Source organism: Tenrec ecaudatus, chromosome 8 (genome assembly GCF_050624435.1).
Source record: "Tenrec ecaudatus isolate mTenEca1 chromosome 8, mTenEca1.hap1, whole genome shotgun sequence".
In the NCBI taxonomy this organism is placed as follows: domain Eukaryota; kingdom Metazoa; phylum Chordata; class Mammalia; order Afrosoricida; family Tenrecidae; genus Tenrec; species Tenrec ecaudatus.
The window spans coordinates 5,242,146-5,253,279 of NC_134537.1; the positions used below are offsets into that span (position 1 = coordinate 5,242,146).

The following is an 11,134-nucleotide window of genomic DNA, read 5'->3' on the forward strand; positions in this document are numbered from 1 at the left end:
AAACCCCTTTGATGTAGTCAAATAAGTCTGGTGACATCCAGGATGCCGTGACTGTCTTCCTGACTGTGCTCCACCGTGGTAGCTTTTACTGAATCTGCAGTGACTCAATTACAAAACAACCAAGTTGTTTTATTTTTATGGCATCTTAGATTAGTATGTCCACTCGTGCAAAATCCAAGGTAGTGTAATAGAAACAGTATTATTAAAACAGATGTTGCGGCTATAAGTATCCCCCTTTATATTAGGCATTTGGAAGCCTTTAAAAAATATTTAGGGGCTAACGGTTGTGGTAACTAGGCTAACTGTATAGTTGTTTCCATTTAAAAGCACAATTACAGGACAGTTACATGACCCTATGTGGGAGTGTGCTTTCAATTCAAGATAGCAATCAAGTGCCTAGCTATATAAAATCCATAGATTCCAAAATTTAACTTAGACGAATTGCATGTACATATTAGGGCTAACAAATTCTAGACCTGGTCTACAGATTTGAAATAATTATCCATACTGCATATAGTTTAAACCACATAGAAAAACTTACTCTTTACTGACTGAAAAAGTAAGGTCCACTACTGTAGCTTAACAACCAAATTTTATTGCTTTTTTCATGTGGTGCTTTTGCAAGGCACTGTGGTCTGGACTAGAAAACTTGGAATGACTCGTGAAGAGACCTTGGAATGACACATGAGGGATGGTGTGAAAAGTCATTCTGAGGCAGGATGCTTTACTTAATTGTTTTTAACCAGGGTACCAAACATCAGGAATGAGTTCAAGTTAAAATTCACAGGAGAATGGAAACATCTTAGGGTTCAGTCACTTCACATGCCCATCCTGATACTTTGAATAATCTGGAAAATCGCTGTAACGAGAAAGAACAGACATTAAAACAAGCTTTAAATGCAATGGGTCTGGTGAGTATAATCTCTCACGGATATCAGAGTAGTTCGAGAATGTTATGTAACATCAGTTTCATAAGGGGCGACAGAAGGAAAGCGACAGCAGGCATACCATAATTTTAAACAGGATGTGCATAACTTATTAATCCAAAATCTCTACTCTGAATTTTATATCTTAAGTGACCAAAAAGTATGCAGATATAACAGAATGAATGCATCAGGGTAAACAGGTATTTCTAGTACAGAATTATTTTGGTTTATCCCCAAATAATTCCCTTTTGAAGACCTGGAACATAATACATACACCTTTCCTTATTCTCACAAGGTTGAAATTTAATAACCTTTAAGGTTATATAAATTGCTTGGCGCTTAGCCATCTACTGTAAAAGCCTCCAATTGGTAAGTTCGCAAGAAAAGAGGAAAGTTAAACACAAGGATCAGTGATGTTCGCTCGTTGGAACACGAAAAATCAATATTCCCGTCGATATCAATAGCTTGCAATATTAAAATAATAAACGAGGAGGAGAGGATCTGAAATCCATCGGAGGCTGCCCTAATTTCTCCTACCATATGTTAAACTTACACCACTCAAAACATTTACCGCCCACAATAAATTTGCAAATCAGGTATATTTCCATAATAGGTTCCTTAAACGCAACCGTCTGCACTTAAACACTCTGGTATGCGGTAGAGCGAGTTCGAGCATCCATGCGTGCATCAAGCGCTTTCACCCTGAGGTTCCAACACATTCTAAAATCTCACTGGGGGTGCGTGTGTTTTTGCGTGGCTTTTCAAATCGTCTAGACCTCGGCTTCTTCCGCTGTGATCATTACCCACAGCCTGACCTCCTTTCAGATCTCTTGGGGCACAGATCCGATGCGAGACGCGTCGGAGGCTCGGTGCATATGTGGGGCAGATACTCGGGGTTCGTCCCAATGAGGGCTATGTGGCGCTCCCGGCAGGTGGGAAGGGAAGGGCGCGGGGAGGGACTCGCCACTGAGAGGTCACCACGTCATCCTAAACCCGGCACCCAGCACCCGGCCCGAACCCCAGACTTACCGGAGCCACACACAACAAAAATGAAGAGGGCCAATAACCAGGGGCCTACAGATGCCTTTTCTTCGGGCGCATTTCTCTGCAAAAAGGCAAGAGGCACCGTTTCAGACGCAGAGAAACCGTTCGGCCCGGGCTCCCACAATCTGCACCCCGGGCGGTCGCCCAGCCCCCTAACCCTGACCTCGCAGGTCCCCCTGCACCCCACTAAGCTCCTGCACCCACTTGGCCGGGTCCCCGCCCTCCACGCCCCGGGGCCCGGCCTGAGCCGCGGTGGCGGAGCGGACGGGGCGCCGGCCTCTCCTCACCGAGGTTTTGGCGACGTTGCCACGCTGGGTGATGTTCTTGCTGTGCTTCTCGTTGGCCATCCGGATCCGCTGCTTGGCGACCATCTTCGCGGCGCCGCCACCTGCGCGGCCACCCCTCGGACTGCCTGGCTGGTCTCCCCGCGGGCCGCGGCGACGCGTCGCTCCCGGGCTCCGCGCCGGCGGAGCAGGCAGGCGCTCAGGCGGGGCGCGAGCTCCGGCCGCTGGGCCTGGGCGCAGCGCCCACGGGGCTGAGCACTAGCGGTGCGGGCCGCCGGCTGCCTGGGCACGCCGGACCTACCGGCCGAGCTGGGCGGGCGCGCGAGGAAGACGGCGGGCCGCCGGGACGTCCGCGCACCGCCGCCGGGAGCGTGGAGTGAAAGAGGAAGGAAGATCGACGCAGCAGCCGGACGGTGCTGCCCGCCGCCTCGGACTACTTCGTGTTCGCTGCCAACGTCAGCACTGGGCGGGCCCCCGGCCCACGGAAGGGCGGGCTCCGCCCTCTGGGGAGAAGCTGCGGAGGACGCGGTAGGCGGGCGCACCGATCCTCGGCCAGCCCGCCCCCGGCCTCCGGACTGGAGCCCTCTAACTGCGCGTGCGCGGGGAGGCGCCCTTCGCGCTGCTCTCCAAACCGGAAGCATATTGGCCCCGAGGCTCGCGGCTCCGGAAGTACCCCCTCGGCGTTCCGCGCCGGAGCAGACGTGTAGGGGTCGGGTTCGGCCGCCGTGAACTCTGACCCGAACCTCTGCGTTTCTCTTTCCGGAACAAGATGGCGCCGTCCACGCCACTCCTGGCAGGTGAGTTTTGGATCAGCGGGGCATTGCTGTTCCTTCAGGGGCGTTTGCTTTCGAGACTTTGCCATTGGGCGTTAGCCAAGAAGCCCTGACAGCTGTTGCTCCTTTATTATTTTTTTTGTGTCTTTCTGAAGGGTTGCGGGGCCTTTTGGGTTTCGTGGAGTAGCGTGGCAGTCGGAAGTGAAGCCTCCGCCTCTGGGTTCCAGTCTTTCCTCTGTCGGGTTCAAAAAAAAAAAAAGCCGGGAGCGGGGGTGGGGGAGGGGCGGGACGGGATAGCCACCGAAAGTGTGCATCGAATGCATCACTGCCATCACTACCGGGGTCTGCAGTACCGGTGGTATGTGTGCCCGTATCTGGTGACAAGTCCTCTAGCTCGGTAGTGAGGTTAAGAGATAAGCACGCCTCACGGTAACTGCACTTGAACTTAATTACGAAATTGTGTATTCCTGGTGCTAACTTTCTTCACGGAGATGGAGGGAAGCTACTGGAACCCAGGGTCGCGATGAGCCAACTCCTGGCCGGAAAGAGCTGGGTTTTGACGAAGAGAGACTTGTTACAAAGAACCAATCAGACGAGAGTTGTAGGACGGTGCAGATATCAAGCGATGAAAGTTTGTTCTGGGTTGGTGGCATGATTGCAGAAACTGTAGTAACGTCTGGTATTGAGATGATTGTGGACATTTTAGAATTCGTATTTGAGGACTTCTGAGGTTTAGGAGCGGAGGCCCAGTTTGTGCAATAAACCTGGTGGTAGACAATGTCGAGGAAGACAATAACCGAGAATCAGGCTGAGACTCTTGTGTAAATTAAGAGTTTAGAGTGAGGAGAGGGTAATCCAGAGGGGAAAAGAAAACTGCTTAATCTGCAATATATAAAAGCAGAAAGAAATCGTTAAGAGAAAGTTGGTCACACACTATATGAGACTTCTCAGAATTATCATTTGAGAATCGTTGCCTTTTTTTCTTTTTGGTGAGTTCTTCATAAGGATTTACTAAAGATTAGAGGGGGGACAAGTTACCACCTATTACTGCCTATAATTGATAACGTGTTTCACGTGGCTTAGTAATTCCCATCTGCTTCTATGTACTCTGATGTGCTTTCCGTACAGATGCTATAGTTGCTCATTTTATTTAGTAAATGTTCTGTTTCTTTTGGGGTAAAAAGGCGAAAGTTGGTCATCCTTTTCAAGGGAGACTTGAAAGGAATCCTAAAAAATATTTTGTGATATGCTTTATTATATGTATTTTCTCACAGTTTAAAAAAAGGGAGCTTTCTCCCATTCTATATTTTAACATCTTTGGTGTTAGGTGCCATCCCCACCCCTGTTCAGTTTATCTCTTCATCATGCCATGGACATGTTACCAGAAGAGACCAGTCCCTGGAAGAGGACATCATGCTTGTTAAAGTAGAGGGGCAGCAAGAAAAAAAAAAGGAAGGCCCTAGATGGACTGACATAGTGGACCAAACATAAGAACAATTGTGAAGAGGGCCCGGGACTGGCAGTGTTTCCTTCTTTTGTACATAGGGCCACTGAGTCGGAACTGACGCAACAGTGCGCAAGAAAATAGGCTCTGCAGAGACTCTCTAAACATCATCGGTTTATTTCTCTAGCTTTATCATGGTAGATTGAGTTTTAATCACCTATTTGGGGTACTGTGCATTTGAACTCTAGAAAAAATTAGTACACAAGGCTGATATATTTTCTCCCTTGTAAAAATCTTTACAGTTGTTGCTTCTTGTTTGCCATAACTAAATTCTTCCTTTTAAAAAAATCATTTTATTGGGGTCTCATACAGCTCTTATCACCATCCATCCATTGTTTCAAGCACATTTGTACATTTGTTGCCATCATCGGTCTCAAAACATTTGCTTTCTACTTGAGCCCTTGGTATCAGCTCTTCATTTTTCTTGGCTGTAACGATTCTATCTTGTATGGCTTCGTGTGTAGAACTTGCTGTATGTTTTAATAACTCTCCAACCTCACTCATTTACTTACCATCAAATGTGTGCCCCTCAGTACTGAGCCACTTACAAATCCCTTTCCATCAGCCTAACCTGATCTTGATCCTTGTGTTGATTTGCAAACAACTTTTCATCTTTTTTTTCTTTTCATTGTTTAAATTCATTTCAGAAACAATTTCTCTGAGAAACCTTACCTGATTTACCAAAGTCAGTCACCTCCCTTGCTGATTTTATTCTTCATCATGTACTTTTTTAAAAATCTTTCCCCACATATCCCATAGGATAGTTATTAGTTTGTGTGTGTGCCTTTTTTACCTGCTAGACTGAGCAGCTTAATGTCAGGGGCAATGTCCTAATTGTCTGTCTTCTTACAATAGAGGAGCCTTGGTGGCACAGTGGTTGAGCACTTGGCTGCCCCTCCCCCCCAAAGTCATTGGGTTGAATCCATCAGTCACTTTTGATACAAAAACCCAACAGTCTGCTTCCATACACATTTGTAGCCTTGGAACTCTGTGGCACAATTCTACTTTGCCCTCTGTGTCCCTCAGAGTCAAAACTGATGTACCAGCAGTGGGCCTGGTAAACAGGACTTTAAATGTTTAGTGGAGAGCTCGCTAAAAGAATAGTCATTTCATGGAGACCCTGTGGGTCACAAGGTCTAGTTCACAACCATTCCCGGGAATGGTCCCAGGCTCGGCAGGTTTTCCTTTAGGTGTGCATGAGGTTGCAGTGAAAACCATAGAGCCGGCAGATTCACAGAGACAGGAGAATTGAGGCTGTGGGGAGGTGGGAATGAAGTGCTATTACTTCATAGGGGTGAAATTTCTGTTTGGCATGATGAAAAAATTCTGGAAATAATAGCAATGAATTCAAGGGACTTCAAAAGATTTATGGAAGAATTTCATGATCTTTTCATTCAATTTCTGAGAAATTTTGAAGCCCTCTCATAGACAACATAATGAGTGTGCCAAAGTGCACACTTAAAATGGATATGATGTACGTTTTATGGTATTTATATTTTGCCAAGTTTCAAAAAATAGGCTTATAACCCTTTTGAACATTCCCACCATTCTTCGGATACAGATTCATGTTGATTAACTTTGGTTCTAAGACCCTTTTCTGAGCCTGACTGACTTGCACAGCTTCGTCTTCAAGCCCCGTTCCTCTGAGACCGTGGCACCCTCTTTCCAGGGACTTGTCTCACTTGCTAACTCTGATTCATCCTTCAGAAGATAGCTCCCAGTTCACTTGCTTAAGAGAACTTTCTCCAACTTTTCCATTTTTCTGATCAGAAACCCCTATTGTATATAGTCTTATATAAATTTTATTACTAAAAGGAGGTACACGGGTCCATTTATTTCACTCGCCATTTGAATAACATTTGATAAGTTCAGTGTGGTCAGAAAAAAGGAAGTTTTCTTCTGTGTTGTGTCTCCAGTGTCCCACACTGGGTCTGAAAGATTTGTTTTCCGAATAAAGATTTTGAATGAATGAATGAATGAATTGGTTGATTTCTTTAGAAGCATCTAATTAATCAGTTTTAAAAAGTATAATTTCGTTTTATAGATGCTTTATTTGTTTACTTATCTTCAACTTTGTTCCCATGTAGTATTTCAGATTATAATTTGGGGGTTAGTAAGTGAATGTGTGTGATCCTCCTTGTTCTCAGATTTTGAGATAACATGAATATATTACCATAATAATATATTATAGTTAATATTTTAAAAAAATATTTTATATTAAACAATTTATATATGATGTTTATATATTAAATAATTTTTAACATGCAGTATATTTCTTCCATCTCCCCAACACACTATCTTTTCAAATAAAATCTTACATAAGCCACACAGTCACCCTGTATTCTAGAGTCGCTTCAGGTTTGCAAACCGAGCCATACATTAGAGATAGTGATATATGCAGGATTCCACAGCCAAGGTATGAACTCCCCAGCTGTGTTAATCTGGGTTGACTAGAGAAGCAAATCCAGCGACACTCAATATGTGTGTAAGAGCTTTATGTCAGAGAAATTGTATATTAAAACATCCTGGCCCAGTCCAGATCAACTCCATAAGTCTATTATTAGCCCATATGTCCAATATCAGTTTATAAATTCCTCTTCAGATTCACGCAGCACATGCAATGATGTCGAATGCAGGAAGATCACAGACCAATGGGTGGAAAGTCAGTGGCGTTGGAAGCATCTCCAGGGCGCTGGCTGCCATTAGCATGGCACCATGTGTCTTTTCAAATGGAAGATGGAAGAGCGTGTATGTCCAGTCTCCAGGAAGGAAGACAGTAGTTCTCACAATCTTCAGGAGAAAGCCATGCCCACACAGGGCTCGCTGGCTATGACCTGATTGACAGGCTAGACTCCACCCCTTCACTCAAGTTGGTCGCAGATGATGTAACAGCCACACCCCCTCTGCTTTGTGAGTTTATGTTCTCTTCGACACATACCGCAGCTACCTTTCATAAGTGACAATTAAGTTCTTGAGGGTCTATTCATGAAGGTTACTTGAGAGGAGAAACTGATATAAAGAAGACTAAACTTAGATCCAACTTCTAATTCTGTTTCAAAGCTAATAACTCCTTTAATTTTGAAAATGAGATCAGAAAGTAAATAGGAAACATGAAACTAAACTAATTAAAAAGGGGGATACTACCTATCTTAACAAAGTGTGGGTTACTTTGCGAAGAAGGGGATTCCAGACCGCTTCATTAGCTCGTGCGGAGCCTGTCCATGGACTCAGGAGGCAGTTGTGCAAAGAGGACAAAGGAATGCTGCAGGAAAGGTGCGCTTCAAGGTTGTGTTCTTTCCCTACTCCGTCTGTATGCTGAGCAAATGAACAAGCTGGACTGCAGCAGCATGGAAAGAAGGCTCATTAACAACCTGAGACATGCCAAGGACACAACCTGGCTTGCTGGAAGTGTGTAGGACTTGAAACACTTGATGAAAATCAAAGATTGCTGCCTTCAGTGAGGGTTACAGTTCAATGTGAAGAGTACAAACATCCTCACAACTAGACCAGTAGGTAAGATCCTGAGAAATGAAGAAAAGGTAGCAGTGCCAAGGATTTCATCCTGTTGAATCCCCCACCAGTGCTCTTGGAAGCAGCAGTGAGGCGATCCAACGATGCATTGCATTAGGTAAATGTGCTGCACACAACCTCTTTACAGTGGTGAAAAGCAAAGATGCTATTGAGAGGACTAGACTGTACCGACCAAGCTATGGTAATTTTAATCACTTCATATGAATTTGAAAGTTGGATATTAATAAGGAAGACACCAAAAAATCTATGCATTTTAACACTAGTGTTGACAGAAAATGTTGAAGTATCATGAACTTCCCAAAGAACAAATAAATTTGTCTTGGGAGATGTACAGCTAGCATACTCCCCTGAGGCAAGGATGGTGAGACTTGTCACATACTTTGGACATGTCATCAGGAAAGACTAGTCCCTGGTAGAGCAGTGGGGCAGCAAAACAGCGGAAGGTCCTCACGGTGGATGGACTTAATGGCTGCAATATCAGGCTCAAACATAAGAACAGTTGTGAGGAGGGCACCCGACAAGGCAGTGTTTTGTTCTGTTGAACACAGGGTGGCTATGAGTCAGAACTGATTAGATAGTACCTAACCACCACCACCTACTTAGTTCTCAGCAGCTATATGATTTTTATACAGTAGAGGGTGATGAGGTACAGATGAAAAGTGAAAGTGTTTGGAGTTGCAGTTCTCAGTGAATACTTGACATTCAGAGGTATTTCATAAGCTTCATTCCTTATGCAATAATTGGGACAGAGAGGAAAAGGTAAAATTTCATCTCATTTGTTCCTGTCACCCAAAAAAGTCTTTTGTTCCCAGGCGAGTGGATACAAAGAAATCTCCTTTGCCCATACAGCTCATGTTGTAGATAAAGGGACCAAAGGGCCCTTGGTTTCTGTTCTTTAAATCAGGAAGGTCTGTATACATAGGAAAGGGGAAAGAAAGGGCAGAGAGGGAAGCTGTCTGGGGTCAAGATGTGTGATAATCTTCTGGTCGGCTTGGATGGTGTCCAAGGAAGCAGCATTACAACTCATCTGCGATCGATCTAAGGTTTGATTTTGCTAGCTTGCAGTTATGCAGTTAATCGTGTACATCATTCTAGGTGAATTCCGTAGTTTCGTTGTAAGGGACGTCAGGTAGTGGGGAGAGAAGCTGCTTTCTGTAGTCCCTGCGCAGGGTAAGCAAATGTGTTCTCTTAATGCTAATGCCACATAACCCTATGAAATGTTCCAAGGACTCATCAATACTTTAATTTTCGTAAACTTTTGTGATAAGCCAATCTTTATTACAAATTAATGGTGGTTCTTTTCATTTTGTCTCTTTAGTCCGAGGGTCAGAAGGACTCTACATGGTGAATGGGCCACCACATTTTACAGAAAGCACTGTGTTTCAAAGGTATGGTGTACTTTTTTGCTGAGGAGGTAGGGAACTGTATCACTCAGCCCCCATCGAGTCAATTCCGACTGCTAGTTAGCGTGTCTGACGGAGTAAGGCTGCCCCTGTGGGTTTCCGAGGCCGTGACGCTACAGGATTAGAGGGCCTCCTCTTTCTCCTGCTGAGCACCTGATGGATTCGAACTGTGTATTAGTCTGGGTAGCCTAGAGAAACAAATTCATAGACATGCATCTGTGTATAAGAAAGAACTTTATATAACGAGTAATTGCACATTAAGAAAACGTCCCAGCGCCAGTCCAGATCAAGTCCATACGTCCAATACTAGTCCATAAATTCCTCTTTAGATTCACACAGCCGTGCAATAATGCCAAATGCAGGAAGATCACAGGCCAGTGGGTGGAAAGTCTTATGGATCCAGTGGTAGTGGAAGCGTCTCAGCACTAGTGTGGGTCTCCATGCGGCTTGTTAAGAATGTGTCCAGCCACCAGCAATCTATCTCCTTAGTGCTTCCTAATGAGTCAGGCTGCAACCTGATTGACAGGCTAAACTCCACCCCTTCACTCTTAAGTCTTAAATTGACAACAGATTATGTAAATACCACAAACTGTACATTGCAGTTAGCAGCCAAATGTGTAGTCCACTACTCCATGAGGATGCCTTTAGAGAACTACATAATACATCGTAAATTATTGTTGTGTTTTTATGTTCTGGAAAAAGAAAAGGAACTGATCAGCTAGTTTCCCAATTGCCTAAATGAGTTTTTGAAAGGACATCGTATAAGCATTAAGATAAGAGGGTGGTTATTAGAATCAAGCTTGCTGAAAACAAATTCCTTCAAGTTGACATTCTTTACTCAATATAATTTCTCGACACATCAGAATAGTAAAACTATAAACCTGACTTGACTAAAATATCTGAGAAACAAGAGCATCTTGGGGTTGGGTGATGATAGTGAGAGTGGTCATTGGTAGTTGTTATTGCTGTGTGTGTGTGTGTGTGTGTGTGTGTGTGTGTGTGTAGATGGATAGATGGGGATGGATGGATGGATAGATAGATAGGTGGGGGTGTAGATAGATGGGGTGTGTATGGATGGATGGATGGGTGGGTGGGGGATAGATGGATGGATGGATGGATAGATAGATAGATAGATAGATAGATAGATAGATAGATAGATAGATAGATAGATAGATAGATCTGACTCAGCAACCTTATGCCTGGTCCTGCTCCATCCTCACAATTGTTAGGTGTGAACCATTGGCATCTCATCTAGGGTCTTGTTTTTGCTGATTCTCGGTCATTAGCTAAGGGCTGTGAATTCAGATGATTGAGTTTATTTTTAACCTCAAAAAGGTTCAGAATTCCTATAAATAATTTAAGTCATTGTTTCCCAAATTTATTTGGTCTACTACTAACTTCAGAAAAAACAAAAACATTTAGATCTCCACTGGGAATTAAAACTTTTGTACTATAGTCCATAATCCAGAATACAGTGAAGGTATCTGCGTTTGCTTCCTCTGTAACCCTCTGCCAGATCATTCCAGTGCTCCCCAAGGGGCTGTTTGGTCCACATTTAGCAACACTAATTTAGATGCCAGCTTAGAAATTGTTTTATAATTTATACATTATATAGATCTGTGAGGAATGACCCATGTTTTAAAAGAAAAAAAATCAAGATTTAAGTGAA

General features: G+C 44.1%; 2 protein-coding genes across 3 annotated transcripts in view; one reads left to right on the plus strand and one right to left on the minus strand.

Annotated features, from left to right (window-relative positions):
* Window positions 1-573: 573 nt before the first annotated feature.
* SERP1 (stress associated endoplasmic reticulum protein 1) lies at window positions 574-2,707 on the minus strand. Its single transcript, XM_075555935.1, has 3 exons — window positions 2,258-2,707; window positions 1,956-2,031; window positions 574-859 (listed from the first exon to the last, which is right to left on the minus strand). The coding sequence occupies exons 1-3, from the start codon at window positions 2,339-2,341 to the stop codon at window positions 819-821; spliced, it is 201 nt and encodes a 66-aa protein (XP_075412050.1). The 5' UTR covers window positions 2,342-2,707; the 3' UTR covers window positions 574-818.
* A 203-nt stretch (window positions 2,708-2,910) lies between these two features.
* Window positions 2,911-11,134, plus strand: part of EIF2A (eukaryotic translation initiation factor 2A) — a 34,717-nt gene continuing 26,493 nt past the window's right edge. Inside the window, exons 1-2 of one of the 2 annotated variants that reach the window (XM_075555933.1) lie at window positions 2,911-3,051; window positions 9,381-9,450. In XM_075555933.1, the coding sequence (XP_075412048.1) occupies window positions 3,024-3,051; window positions 9,381-9,450 (98 nt within the window). In that variant the 5' untranslated portion in view covers window positions 2,911-3,023. Of the gene's footprint in view, window positions 3,052-3,358; window positions 3,457-9,380; window positions 9,451-11,134 lie in introns of those variants that run through there. The other variant, XM_075555934.1, reaches the window with a different exon arrangement.

What these genes read in the sequence shown, in the direction of transcription:
- SERP1 (XM_075555935.1), bottom strand. Translation starts at nt 2,341, where the DNA reads ATGGTCGCCAAGCAGCGGATCCGGATGGCCAACGAGAAGCACAGCAAG. An exon ending in GCAACGTCGCCAAAACCTCG is followed by an intron (nt 2,032 to 2,257) that starts GTGAGGAGAGGC and finishes GCCTTTTTGCAG; the next exon opens with AGAAATGCGCCCGAAGAAAA. An exon ending in TTTTGTTGTGTGTGGCTCCG is followed by an intron (nt 860 to 1,955) that starts GTAAGTCTGGGG and finishes TTCTCGTTACAG; the next exon opens with CGATTTTCCAGATTATTCAA.